The 15,578-nt window shown below is 38.3% G+C and overlaps 1 protein-coding gene and 1 long non-coding RNA gene across 2 annotated transcripts; one reads left to right on the forward strand and one right to left on the reverse strand.

Annotated features, from left to right (window-relative positions):
• Positions 1–771: 771 nt before the first annotated feature.
• LOC130467153 (uncharacterized) lies at positions 772–3,014 on the reverse strand. Its single transcript, XR_008927315.1, has 3 exons — positions 2,798–3,014; positions 2,035–2,099; positions 772–1,011 (listed from the first exon to the last, which is right to left on the reverse strand). It is a non-coding gene; the product is annotated as an uncharacterized lncRNA (long non-coding RNA).
• Positions 3,015–13,039: 10,025 nt separating this feature from the next.
• Positions 13,040–14,984, forward strand: LOC130468071 (hydroquinone glucosyltransferase). The gene has a single exon (XM_056837630.1). It carries the CDS (start codon positions 13,474–13,476, stop codon positions 14,878–14,880), a length of 1,407 nt encoding a protein of 468 aa, XP_056693608.1. The 5' UTR covers positions 13,040–13,473; the 3' UTR covers positions 14,881–14,984.
• The last annotated feature ends 594 nt before the right edge of the window (positions 14,985–15,578 follow it).

The following is a 15,578-nucleotide window of genomic DNA, read 5'->3' on the forward strand; positions in this document are numbered from 1 at the left end:
AAATTGTTCACAGATCTAAGTTTTGCCTTGCAAAACTCTTCGTCTTCCTCCTTGTCCTCTTACCGGAATGAGATTCCCCAAAAAATCTCTAGACTAAGCTTTAATAGGGGTAATTATGGCTTCCTTGGCAGCAGTTTGGTGCCTCGTTTGTATCGAGGTGTTCTTCCTCTTTTCCGACCTTCAGATTGCCTTCTTCAGCAAGGCAAGATTGATCCAAAGGTGGAGATCGATGCTGAGTCACTAGATCTTGGGTTTTTCAACAATAATGATGATTTAATGGGGTTAATTAAAGGTTTTACTCCACTAATGCATTTTTACCGTCCTGTTTGGGCCAATGGAGGAGCTTATCCATTTGCAGAAGCACTAAGATTTCTTCTTTTTCCAAAAAATGTCGCAGGGAAGTCCTTCTCTATACTCTTCTTTGCCTTTTCACTCCAATTCTGTCATTTATTACTTGGGTTCGCGTTTTTTCAATGCTTGCTTTTTGTTGGTTTGTGTTTCGATTTTAGCTGTGTGATGATTACTCAGTTGCTGCAATTTATTTCTGGCTTTCTAGATCCTTCTGTGGTTGTTTTCAATCTGATGTGGTTTTTTCTTGCAACCATTAGTATTCTTAAGTCTTTATATCAAGCCTATAAATACTGGTCTTTTTTCCTCAGTAGTTGTAACACCCCGACAATTCTCTCTTTTCTAAAATAATCTTTTAACATAAAACGTAGAGAATTATCAAGGCATTATCGCCCGTGTGAAAACGTAACGGCTTATTCAGAATTTTGCAGCGGAAAACATAAAACTAACTTTAGGTTTATAAATAATCTATTACAGATTTAGTCCCCAAGAATCATCCAACGAAAATAAGGAAATATAAATAGTACGACAAGTTTAAAGTCCCAATTAACAAACCCAAGTTAACTTAGCAAATCAAAACTAAATACAAGCTCTCTATTCCCGATCCCAATGATGCAACATCTTCAAACCTGCAGATGGACAATGCTTATTGATCCTTAGAGACTGCTCACCAAAGATTGGGTCATCACAGGATCAATAAGGCATAGCCATGATCAACATGCACAAGCAAAAGCACGTAATCAGCAAAGCTGAGTACTACATACTAAATCACTAATAATCCTAACATGATTCTATTAAACGAACAATCCTAACATGGTACTAAATAAAACATAAGCAAGGAAAATCAAGATATACTGACTTGAAGACTATATTTGATTGAACTAGACCTTTGTATCATTAACATTATTTTAATTGAAATAGTCAATGGACTGAGTTGTCTACTAGAAACTTCTTCTTCTTCACTAAGGAAGACGAGGTACGGGCGCGACTCCGTAAACCCCAATGACCTGCGATATCGAGGGACTTTTGAATAAAATAGAACCGGTGATCAATCCGGCCCCAGAAAAAGCCATAGGCGACCCATGACCCCAACTCCTGATTGTCCGACACTTTAGACGTGCACAGTCTAAAGCTATTGCTACTCATGTTCACTTTACATGACTTAACTTTTAATACTTGGTTATGACTCATCAAACATAAATATTATATTCAACAAGTAAACACAACTTCTTTTATCTTTGAATTAAGCAAGTGATCACAGAGATGTCACACAAGACTTATTCCAATTAATTCAACCCTCCCTTTAATACTGATCAACCCCTCTATATGGGTATAAGGTTTCAACTTACTAAACAAGGTCCTCGGCCCTTATAAAGTAGTGAAAAGCTAAAAGGGAACAATAAACAATCAATCTGAATCAATATATATAAATAATAATCTAATGTTCCCAACCAACATGTTCGCATCAATCATCCATACCAACATGCTATAATTCTCATAACGAAATATATATGCTTAACATGTCCATCCAACAATATTAAACATGCACTTTCAACATAACCTAGTTCATCAACAATTTCAACATAACCAAGTTCCTTAATCATTTCGACATAACGAAGTTCATGAATCATTTCAATATGGTTTCAACAAATCACACTCATTCCAAGCACACAGGTATGTACGTACCTTGTGTAAACAAACTGATAGGCCACTTTAACGAATTCAAAAGTCACCCACAAAGAATTCTCCGCCTAAAATAATCAAGAAACGTACCCAAATCAATTCCTAATCATTGGCAACCATAACAAAGCATTCTAAATGCATCCTAAACATATTTAGAACATTCCCCAATATCAAAACTTAAACCTTTGATTTCCTAGCATCATAATTATTGAATTAGTGATTGAGATTCGTCGAAAACTCTTTGCAAACATCGTACTTTAAATTTTCAGCAATATAACTAATTTCAAACTACTCCAAAACATAATTAACATTCTTAGAATCATAAAAATAATAGCTTTAATAATGTATAATCATTATATTATGATTTTAGAACATTAAAACCTTAAAAATCCATGCTTTACTAATTAAATTCCTTATTTCAATTCAACTATGTAATCTGAAAATTAAATTATCAATTAAGCATAATGTATAATCTGAAAATCTAATTTAATCATAAAAACTTATAATTTCATTCAATAAACATGAATTGAATTAATAAAACTTCATTAAAACCCTAACTTAAACGTAGTTAATAAATCTGAAAATAATTAAATTAATTTCAACAACATATAATCTGAAAATAATTAAATTAATTTCAACAACATATAATCTGAAATTTCATAACTTAATCATAAAAATCATAAATTTAATTCAATTCAAGGAACATAAATTAAATTAATAAACTTAATTAAAACATTTAAATAACTTAGGGTTTAAGAAAATCAACCAAACTAAAGAGGAGAGGAGAGGCTGGGCGGTGGTGCACGGCGCGGCAGCAAGGGAGGTGGTCGCGGAGAACGGGCGACGCGGCTGGAGGTGGTGACTGCGGTGGGCGCACTTGGTTGTTGCGTGTTCGCGCAAGAAGCACATAAGAGAGTGCGTGTGTGGAGGAGAAAGGAGGGAGGTCGGCTAGGCAGGGCCGCAGTGGCGGTGCAAGTGGTGCAGCGCGCGGTGGTGCTGGTTCAACGGCCAAGAAAACAAGGTGAGGAGGAGCGAAAAAAACAAGAAAGAAAAGAAAAAACTAAAGAGAAGAGGAGGGGGAGAGAGTTACCGGCGGCGACGGGGAGGGAAAACGCCGGCGGTGGAGGCGGCGTGGACAGCTGCAGCAACGTGAAGCAGGGGTGGGTTCACGTGGTTGCTGAATGAGAGAATGAGGGTTTTTGAGGTTTCTTGTTTTTTTTTTTCTTTTTCACGTGAAGGAGAGGAGGGGATTGAGAGTTTTACATAAATTTGGAATATGGGTAAGGGATGTGGGTTTAACTTATTTTGGGCTTTGCTAATTTGGGCTAGGATTAGAATTAAGTTTGGTATTTGAATTCAACACCGCTTAAGATTGTTTTCTAATTTCAATCGTGTTTTCGTAATTCAAATTCTTTTCAACATCAAATTCTAAAATTATTTTAATTTCATAAACCGTTGAAATATTTAAAAGTATAAAATAAATATTCGTTGATTACATATTTATTTCTAAAAATCGTAAATTATATTTAAATATAATTAACAATACGTTAAAATATATTAATAAAATGTATAAAATTATGGGGGATTACAGTAGTAGCACCTTCTCCAAGTTTTCCAGTCTTCATCATTTTAGCTCTGTATTTTCTCTTTGTGTGTTTGCAAGATTAAACTTCCAATTCTTAGTGAAAATTCCCAGTTTAAGTCCTCGTCTTTGGGTTTTAATGTCTAACAACCCTGTAGTGTCTAGCTATGCCTCACTTCTTAAGAAGAACCCTTCTCCAGTTTCCAATGAATCTCAACCTACCAGCCTACCTAGTGATCCAGGTTCTTCCAGCTTCTTCAGCCACCCCACCCATAGCTCCTTTCTCTTGGGAGGTAGCAGTCTTGATCATGATTCCAATCCCCCACCTAAGGACAGTTCACACAGTAATGCACCACAGGTTCCTGGTTCGAATAGTGCCACCATCACCTTAGATGCCCCTAAACTTGACAATGAGCAAGTCAAGCTTATGGAAGCATCCTGTCTGTTTGGGAAAGTATGGGGGGAATTTGTGCCTCAGGCTGCTGTTATAGCTAGGATGAAGAAAGACTGGTCTTTTTTAAGGGGTGAGATTTCTCTTAGGTTCATTGGGAATGGTTGGTTTCTCATCAAATTTTCTAACCCCCTTGACAAGGATGAGGTTTGGGAGGGTAGACCTTGGTTTGTGCAGGGTCTTAACTTTGTTCTTTTGCCTTGGAGAGCCTCCTTCAAAGCTCAGTTTAGCTCCATTACCCATGTGGATCAATGGGTGAAAATCCCCTTTCTCCCTACTGAGTACTGGACTTGGCACTACCTTAACCAGATTGCCAGTTGTGTAGGTCAACCCATCAAACTTGACAAATTCACTTCTGAAAACACTGAAAAGGGTCAGTTTGCTAGAGTTTGTCTCAACCTTAATATAACCAAGCCTGTGCCTAGGTCTATCACTCTTAACTTTGGTTATGATATCCAAGAGTACTTTCTGTCTTATGAAGGAGTTTGGGAGGTTTGCCCTCTCTGTGGTGACCCAAACCACTTTCTGAATGCTTGTCCTAAGAGGCCTCCTCCCTGTCTTGAGCTGGTTGTGGCCCAGCTGGATGAGGCAAAACTGTCCATGGGGATACCTGGGGATAGTGGAGGACAAGCCACTCCTTCTGACTGGCTGGCTGTGGTGCCAAGAAGAAGAGCCAAGCCCAGGAGTAATACAAGAAAGTCCCATGCCAAGCCTTATCATCATCCTCCTCCTGTCCAGACTAGACCTTTACACTCCCCTTCTCAAGGGTTGGGTGCTGGTTTGCCTGTCATTCCCCTGGCCAACAGCTTTCAGGGTCTGCAGGATTTTCAAGTGTCTACTGGAGACACCATTACTCTCATTCCTCCTGCAGTTCAACCCTATGAGGATATTTTGCCGGATTTTGACCCACTGGAGCTTGCTCCACTTGGTGTCAAGGATGTTCAGGGGGATGATGAGCTTGATATGGACTTGGAGATTTGTGATGGTGATGGTTTTGATGAGAATGACCCAATATTTTCTGACTGTGCTCCTCCCATGGAAACTGAGAACTCTAAGAGAAGGAAGAGAGGTGATGGTGATCTCTCTCCTTCTCCTGCTGCTGTTTGACTTGTGTGTCGCCTTCTACTTCTTTTTTGATGGCAATTATCTCAACACATCTTTTTGACCAGTTCTTACTGGTAGTTATGCCTTTAGGGTTTAGTAGTAATATGCTTAGCTTGTTCTGCTGGTCTACTGTCTCCTACAGGCTCTTTTTTTTCTGCTTTTGTAAACCTGTAGGTAGCTTCTTAGCTAGGCATACTTCTACTGTAGTTAATCAGCTTCAGCAATCTTGCATTGTGCTTAATTGTAATGTTAATGATAATTTGACTATAATGGATTTTGCTCTGTGTTGGCTCTCCTTATCTCGTTGTTTGCCTTGGCTTCATGTTATCTTGGACTTTAAACTGTGGAACATTTCTTTTGCCTTGATCAGAATCAAGGTTAGACTTTGGACCACCTCTTGGTTCCCTTTCAAATGGAGGAACCTAAGTTTCAGGAAGCTCTTTGCTTGGTGCCTTTTGGTTGAGTCCAAAGATAGCCATTGGTTCATCTCCTATGATGTAGTAAGAAACATTACATGTTTCCTACCTGAGGACCTTTTTGTTCTAAATAACCATCACCTCCTCATGTCAATTTGGCTCCTCTACTTGGGGACTTGGTCAACTGTGCATATGTTGTTTAGAAACTTCTGGCTAACTCTCACTTCTGTTTTTTGCATTCTCAGTTGGTATTTTACTCATACCTTCAATGCACAAGTATGGCATTTCCACTCCTGGACTTCGAACATCTTTTGCTCCTTCTCCTGGAATGTTAATATTGTTCCTCTTAACTTTGTTTATGTAATAAGTTCTCCTTTTCATTACAAAGTTGTTGCTTTAATGCGTTTGATCTTAGCCCCCATTGCTTGGGCTAACTGGAACCGGACTTTGTTCCGCTTTGAAACGTATGGGCTAAAGGCCTTTTATTTAAGCTAATTCATAATTATGAAAATTCTCACATGGAATATTCAAGGAGGTAAAAAACTCCAAGCAATTGGTGACATCAACCACTACATCACCACCTTTAAACCAGACATTTTATTCATTCTTGAAACTATGACGACTAATTCCACTAGTAGAAATGTTATCAGAGGTTTTCGTTTCCAAAAACATATAATCATCAACCCTATGGGGCATAGTGGTGGACTTTGGGTCTGCTGGAATAACGACTCAATCCTGGTTCAAAACTACATGCTTGTAGATCGGTGTGCCCACCTTAACGTATTATATAAACCAACTAACGAACAGATTCTAGTATCAGGGGCATACTTTCCCGCGCAAAACCCAGACAAAGACCCTTTCTGGGAGTCAATGTCTACGTTTTACGAAAATATCCACACCCCTTGGATTCTAGTCGGAGATTTCAACGAACTTCTACAACCTTCAGATAAGCTCGGAGGTAACCCTGTCACTCTAAACCAATGTCAAAGACTTCCCAGATTTATCAATAGGACCATTGCTACATACATCGCTTGTCTGCAACAGTCTTTCTCCTTGAAATCCCAATCTCACCCAGGATTATATCAACGACAAGATCGAGCCATTGCTAGCACTAGCTTCGCCCATAAATTCCCGAACGCTTTTATAAAGTATGGTACCTTCACGAGCTCAGACCACGCCCCCATGTTCTTCGACACAAACTCAGAGGCGTTACCGTCTAACAGAATCTTCAGATTCCAGAACTCATGGACTCTATATGAAGAACCAACTAAAATTGTTAAACAAAAGTGGAACTCAAATATTCAAGGTTCAAGATTCTTTAGAATAAGAACCAAACTCTCTAGTATTAAAGATGACCTAAAATTATGGGCCAAGGAAAGATTTTCCCATAAAACCATGCAACTTAAAGCAAACGCAGAGAAAATCCAAGAATTGGAAGATAAACTGATTTCACAGCCTTTCAACCCTATATGGAAAAATCACCTTTTCAGAATGCTAAAACAACGAGAAAGAATTCTTATTCATAGACAGTATGCCTGGAAAAACGCAGCAAAGAAAACTTGGCTTAACCAAGGTGACAGGAATACCAGATTTTTCCATCAGATTATGAAGCATAGAGCGGCTAAAAATCATATCTACAGACTCAAAAATAAAGACAATGTATGGGAAGAAGGTCAGGAAAATGTTCAAAAAATTCTTTATGAATCTTTTAAAGAAAGGTTTAAGTCCTCAGTCCAAAATGGCAGGACTTTTAATCTGGATTTTCTGCCACAATTAGTTACTAGTACAGAGAGTGAAAACCTAGTTGCCCCCTTCTCTGAGGATGAAATCAAGGAGAGTTTTTTCAGTATGAATCCACTTAAGGCTCCAGGATCAGACGGGTTTGGTCCGAAATTCTTCCAAACTTACTGGAAAATTATTGGGCCAGAGATTTCTTTAGCGATCAAGAGTTTTTTCTCTCATGGTCATCTACCGCCTTTTCTTAATCACACATTGATAGCCCTTATCCCTAAAAATGACAATCCTGAGAATCCCAACCACTTTAGGCCAATCAGTCTTTGTAGTACGATCTATAAGGCTATCTCTAAACTCCTAGTCACTAGGCTAAGCCCTTTTCTTAAGAAACACATTAGCCCCTTTCAAAATGCCTTCACCCCTGGTAGATCAATTCACGATAACCTCCTGCTGGTACAAGAAATTCTGAATGTTTTTAAAAAATCAAAATCGAAAACTGGCTGGTGTGCGCTTAAGCTAGATATGGAAAAAGCCTACGATAGGATAGAATAGGACTTCCTATGGGCAGTTCTAGATAAATTGGGCTTCCCGGCAACCTGGATCAACTGGGTTAAAGCAACGGTCACAACAGTATCTTACTCCCTCAAAGTTAATAACGAGACGACCAAGATTTTTACCCCATCTAGGGGCTTAAGACAAGGCGACCCTCTTTCGCCGTATCTCTTCATCATCTGTATGGAAGTCTTTATAATTATGCTTAACAATGCTAGTACGAGGCCCAACCAGGGACTGGCCGGGGTTTAAAATTGCTCCGCAAACCGCTAAAATTCCATGTCTTATGTTCGCAGACGACAGTCTACTCCTTTGTAAAGCCACAAGCTCTGCTTGCCATAACCTTCTAAAAATCATTTCTGATTTCTGTCAACTCTCGGGACAACTCGTCAACTTCCATAAATCGGCTATTATTTTCTCAAAGAATATCACTCATTCAAAGAGAGACTCTCTTGCTAGCATTTTCAACATGACAAAATCCATGTCGCTGGGTAGATACCTGGGCGCCCACTTCTCGGGATTCACCCCCACCAAAGCAGACTATCAACGCATTCTGCAAAAAAATGAAAACCGCATCAACTCATGGCAGGCCAATTTTCTGTCGAAAGCAGGAAGAATGACTCTCATTCAGAGTAACCTCGAGTCGCTTCCAGCCTACATCTGCTCCTCCTTCCTGATTCCGCAAAAACTATGTCATCAAATGGATGTTTTTCACCGTCAATTCTTTTGGAACCAAAACAGAGCAGGGAATGCAATCCCTCTTATCGCCTGGAATAAGGCCTGTCAACCCAAGGAGCAAGGGGGTCTCGGCCTACGAAGAACTTATCCGCTAAATAGAGCCTTCATAGCTAAACTCGGTTGGAAAGTCCTAACAGACGAAGATAATATGTGGGCTAAAATTATGCGTAAGAAATATCTCCAAAATAACAATTTTTTCTCAGCAAAAAAGAAATCTAGAGACTCGCCTATCTGGTCCAATATTCTGAATCAAAGAGAGATTCTTAGAAAAGGTATAAGGTGGAAACTAGGGAATGGCAACACCATTAATTTTTGGAAAGACAATTGGGTTGGTCAATACGCCTTGGCTGAATTTCCGGGTTTATCTACGAATCTTATTGACAATAGCAAGACGGTAAGCTTTTTCATTGACGAGACTAAAAACTGGGATATTGCAAAGTTACATTCAGTTCTTCCTCCTGATGCGGTCCAATTGATTAGAGGAATTCCTATCCCTGTGAACAACCTACAGGATATTCCCATCTGGGGCTGCACAAATTCTGGGGACTTCTCAGTTAAATCTGCAACCTGGCTTGCTCACGACCTCCCCAAAACTGACGACAAATGGAAGTTTAGATGGATCTGGAAGCTTAATTTAGCTCCGAAACTGAAATTTTTCCTTTGGCAAATCTGTCATAAAAGTCTCCCAACAAAAGAAACGCTTTTCCATAGAAAAATCATTCCTACAAATTGCTGCCCAAGATGTAATCAAGCTAGCGAAAATTTAGACCACCTATTCCTCCATTGTGAACACTCAAAAAATGTTTGGACCCACAGACTCACTAAAAACTGGCTAGATTTCACCTTCCCGATGATCGATTTTTTCAAAACTCTAGACTACCTCAGACGAAACCAGGTTGCTCTTCGCAAATTCATCAACCTATGCTGGATTATCTGGAAGGAACGTAATGCCTTAGTTTTCTCCAACACTAAGGTCTCTACTTGCCGCTGTTTCTTCAGAGCCCTCAATACCTTTAAAGAATGGGAACTCAGAATCCTTATTGACTCTCATCAACTTAGAGGTACCCATTTCACCACTCATTCAACTACTCCTAACCAATCCTCCACTCCTTCCACCATCCTTGTGAGGTGGTTTCCGCCTCCTTCAGGCGCCTTCAAACTTAACTTCGATGGTTCTCGCAAATCTTCGTCAGCAGCAGGAGGAATCATTATCAGAAGCAGCACCGGGACTGCTATCGAGGCTAAGGCTTTCAATTTCGGCAACTCTCAAGTCTATATGGCTGAAGCCCTGGCCCTCCACAAAGGAATCCAAGAAGCAATAAGACTAGGTATAAAGGATATTCACATCGAAGGAGATAATCTTCTAGTGATTAACTCTTTAAAAGGTACTTGGAAGCCCCCTTGGAAGCTACAAAATATTATTCATGACAGCAAGATTCTCCTTCAGCGCTTTGACTCAGTTCACATCAATCACATATACAGAGAAGCAAACAGAGCAGCCGATTGGATTGCTAATGTAGGTCATCTTATTTGTAATCCTATGTGTATTTCCCCGAACTCCAGCCCCAAGTTAGATGAAATTGTACAGAGTGACTACTTAGGCTACACCCTTGTGCGAAGGGGTACCTAAGTTCCTTTTCTTACCTTTTTAAAAATAAAAAAAAAAATAAAAATATTTTGTACAAATAGTCCCGTATCAAATTGATATGGATGGAGCATTGAATAATGAATACCCATTGCTGGCCCACTCGAAGGGGCTTTAATTACTGACGGTAGTGGTTGGTGACCTCAACTTACCGGAGATGGACAACATAAGTGGTTAGTGCCTGGTGTTGATTGCTGAATTCATGAATTATATGGGAAGATTGATTGACTGACTGATAGATGGAACTTTGAGAAATACTTCGTAGTCCGTATATGATTAAGGCGTACAGTTTGGGCCCGACCCGTTACCTGTCCATGCCCGTAAATGATCACCTCTAGTGAATATAATACAATATGGATAAAGTAATATAGATGTACACAAATGTGGTTGAATGTAAGAAAAAAAGTGTGTGAAAATTGTGAATATTATGGGGTAAGATTGTAAGAGGGATAAGATATTAAATTTTCATGTCCAAAAATAGAATAAAACACAATGTAAAGACCATTAATCCGTATAAATTAAATAAACTAAAGCGGAAAATGTAAAGATTATTTTAAAACGGGTGTAGTATATCATAACAAGTTTTTTTTTTATACGGAGTAATTAATCTATGTAACAATCTAAGATCTTGCAAAGGAGTAATTGAAGGAAATGATAGAAATTTGAGGACGCACGCGAAAGTTTTGATGGACCCGAATAATATAACAAAATTGTATTTTCATCATTGATTACATTAATAAGAATGGTACAACAATATTTGTTTTGGTAGAACACTTGTTTCTGTTGAAATTATAATAGAGATGAGAGAGGGGAAAGAATGTAGCAAAATTATTCTACTATTTCATTCAATCCAATTAATTAAGTTACATTAAACGACCTTTTATAGGCTCATAAAACATACTACATTATGTGGAATAACCCACTAACCCATTACTACCACTAATAATAATATTCATGTGGAATAACCCACTAACCCATTACTACCACTAATAATAATATTCATGTACCTAAAATTAGAAATATTATTAATCATGATATCATGATCCCATGATCCATTAACCCACTATCTATAATTTTGGGAGCATTTCCAACACACTCCCTTGCTCCAAAATTTGTAGGAGCCAACATTGAACACCGCATAATGGACCTTTGTTGTTCTTAATCTACGAAGTAATCTTCACGGAGCACTTCTCTCCATTAACATAGAAGCACTTCTCTTCTTAATGTAATGCACTTCTCATTACCATCTTCAAAATTATTGATGCACATAATTATCACCAACATTCAATCAATGGAGCACATCTCTCCATCAACGCCTTTGACGTAGTCATGCAAATTGACCATATCGACTTGTTTCACGACTGTTATAAACTTTGAAATCGTCTATGCGGTGTTTACGACTTCCACACTTGTGAAGACTACTCCTTCACCTCAAATAATTTTTCGCCCTATTTTTCATAGAATATGAAATTCTAATCTCATAGGCTAACAAAGAACCCATCAACCCATCACAACCAAGCATTACTTCCAAAAACACTAAAAAAATCACTCGAAAAAACAAAATTATTTGTCACAAACATTGAAATCAAGCTACGTTGCTTTTTTTTTTCATTCAAATATTTTTTAATACGCCATTTCTCTCTCTCTTTCTCTTTTTTCCATCTCTTTTCTTCTCTTTTTCCGGATCTAACCTGAAGCTCTTGATACCATGTTGAAATTATAATGGAGATGAGAGAGGGGAAGCAATGTAGCAAAATTATACTATTATTTCATTCATTCCAATTAATTAAGTTACATTAAACGACATAAAACATACTACATTATGTGGAATAACCCACTAACCCATTAATTAGAAATATTATTAATCATGATCCCATGATCCATTAACCCACTAACAATGGTGTCGTTCGGCATCATTGCGTGTTTCCGTTTTTTCGTTTTTTTTTAACAAAAATAAAACCAAAACGTGTTCGGCAAAACTGCTGTATAAAACAAGTTTTTAGCGAAATTAACAAAACTGAAGCGGAATTAAGCAAACCACCTTTTGTAGTTTTGGGTTTTTCGTTTTAGAAATCAGAAATAACAGGAACCCAACACTAATCCCTGAAAATCTAGAACTTTCTCTCTCATACCAATCAAGTTTATCATCATCTCATCACAACCGCATATCTTGTTGTTGCCATTAATTATTTGTTCCTCCAATTTTGCTTTCCATGGAATTGATGTACGGAGTAGTTTCTTACTCGTATGTTTTGCCGTGGTAGAGTACAAAGATTCAAAGTTGGGTAGATAGGAGATTAAAAATTGCGAATTTTTATGAGGATTAGAATTTGGGTTTTTTTTAGCAGAATAAAAAATTTGGGATCTTTATGAGGATTAAATTAGAGAAAATAGCATGCCTTTTTTCTTTGATTTTGATGACACGTGGTAGAAGAAATAATTTGTAAATAGTATTACTTTTATCAATCAAAAGACTTGAATTATAGTACTCCGTAGTTTTTAAATTTTTCATGAAAATTAATAACAGTAGTTTTGTACCAATTTTAAAAACATTTAGAATTAAACAGAAACAAGTTTTCAGTTTTCTTAAAACTGAAAACATAAAACTAAAAATGATACCGAACAAGGCCTATAATTTTGGGAGCATTTCCAACAGTTTCTATCCCTCATATTCTGTAGGAGCTCTCTTGATTGGCTCACCTTTAAACTTATGCAAATACAACCTATTTATAGTTGTTCAATACAGGTCATCGTCATGATTTAGAATTTTCTACCTTCTCCACTAACTAGATTTTTCTAGATACTTAATTAGATATTTTTCAAGTAAATTCTAGATATTGTTTTGTTTAGATTTTTCTACACACTTTACTACTAGATTTTTATATGGTACATTCTAGATTTAAATTTTTCTAGATTAACATTTTAACATGAAACAGAGGACATCGACAGTAAAATAGGGGAAGCAGAGACGAAGGAGAAAGTGTAGAAACAGTACAATGCAGAGATGGACAACAGAAGTGGTCAGTAGTGTTGATTGCTGAATTATGTGGCTTTTTCCAAATCCAAATCAAGATTTAAAAAATGATGGGATAGATCGAGGATTTCTAGTTTTCTACCCCTAACACAAATTCCTTCTTTACCCTCCAAAAGACCAAAACTTGGCTACATAAATACCCAAATACACCCATCTTGATCTAACCCAAAAAAAACACTCACAATAATGCAGACCGCAAATCCAAAACCGCACGTAGTAATAATCCCAAGCCCAGGGATGGGCCACCTTATCCCTCTGGTTGAGTTTGCCAAGCTCCTCCACTTCCACCACCACTTCTCAGTCTCTCTCCTCCTTCCCACCTCCACCCCTCCCACCGCCGCTCAAACCACCTTCCTCTCCACCCTACCTCCTGCCATCTCCCCAACGTTTCTCCCCTGTGTCGACCCCTCTCTTATACCTCACAACGTAGCCCATGAAGTTACTATCAATCTCGTCCACAAACATTCTCTTTCCTACGTTCGATCCGCCCTCTCTTCTCTCTCCAACGTCGTCGCCGTCGTCGCCGACATCTTCGGCACAGACTACTTTGACGTTGCACGCGAGTTCAGTATCCCACCTTACTTGTACTTCACTACTAATGCTTTCTGCTTAATGTTCTTCTTCCATTTCCCTAGCTTGCACGAAACGGTGTCGTGTGAGTACCGTGATATGGTGGAACCCCTGGTTCTGCCAGGGTGTGTGCCGCTCTACGGTAAAGATTTTGTTGATCCTACTCAGGACCGTCAGGATCAGGTCTATCAAGTGTTTCTCAATACAATCAAGAGGTATATATTCGCTGAGGGTATTTTCGTCAACACGTTTTTGGATCTTGAACCAGCTGCAATAAACGCTTTAAAAACCGAAGATCCGAACAGGCCTGAAATTTACCCGGTCGGGCCGTTGATTCAATCCGGGTTGGGTGGCGATCCGGACGAGGGGCAAGAGTGTTTGAGTTGGTTGGACCGGCAGCCACCCAGTTCGGTGTTGTTTGTTTCTTTTGGGAGTGGAGGGACTTTAACTCATGAACAGATGAATGAATTGGCTATTGGGTTAGAAAAGAGTGGGCAAAGGTTTTTGTGGGTGATTAGAGCTCCTAGTAATTCAACATTTGGGTCATTTTTTACCCAAGGTAGTAACAAAGATGATTCCTTTGGATTTCTACCAGAGGGGTACTTGGATAGGATCAAGGATCGCGGACTTTTGGTACCTTCTTGGGCCCCACAAATAAAGGTTTTGACCCACGAGTCAACGGATGGTTTTCTGAGTCATTGTGGGTGGAACTCGACTTTGGAGAGTATTGTGTACGGAGTGCCCTTGATTGCGTGGCCACTCTATGCAGAGCAAAGGATGAATGCTGTAATGCTTAACGAAGGGCTTAAGGTGGCATTACGGCCTAAGGCTAAAGAAAGTGGCCTCGTCGAAGCAGACGAGATAGCTAGAGTTGTTAATGAGTTGATGGACGGCGGGGAAGGCAAGAAAGTAAGAGAACGGATGAAAGAGTTCAGTGAATTAGCTAGAAACACAAGGAGTGAGGATGGGGAGTCTACCAAAATTCTTAGTCAAATTGCTAAAAAATGGAGTCAAAATAGTTAACCTATAACTCCAAAAATGATTAGTGAATATTGCTTACGTGGTTAACTTTTGTTTACTGGCAACGAATCTAATATACATATATAAATGAGGCATATTTGCTGAAATATTAGAGCGCCACGTAGGATTAGTAATGCTTTCGGCCAATGAAAAATAAGAATTCTAATTTATTTTTGAATTAAAAATATTCAAGTGCCACATAGATAATTAAATGACACGTGGATATATTTAATTAGATGACACGTTGATAATTAGATAATTAGATGACACATAGATAATTAAATAATTAGATGACATGTGGATATATCTAAATGCAAACAAAAAAAACTTAGATCTAACCTAAAGTTTATCATTGATACATGCACATGATATAATGAATTTTATCAAATAATTGAAAACTACGTGAAAACTACTCCTATTGTGGGCTACTCCTATTAGATAAATTAATGTAGAATACAAATTGAGGTACTCCTACGGAGTATTAGATAAATTAATGTACGTAGAATGCAAATTGCAAACATGAATTGGAATTAAGGTAAAATCGAGCTACGTGTAAGCTTTTTTGATTGAGTTAGATAAAGCCAATCCTAATATGTAGAATGCAAATTGCAAACATGAATTGGAATTAAGGTAAAACACAAACAAACAATCAATTGCCCACGAAGAAAACAATTTCAGAAAAACTCCAAAAATATCATAAC

Source organism: Spinacia oleracea, chromosome 2, assembly GCF_020520425.1.
Source record: "Spinacia oleracea cultivar Varoflay chromosome 2, BTI_SOV_V1, whole genome shotgun sequence".
Lineage (NCBI taxonomy): Eukaryota > Viridiplantae > Streptophyta > Magnoliopsida > Caryophyllales > Amaranthaceae > Spinacia > Spinacia oleracea.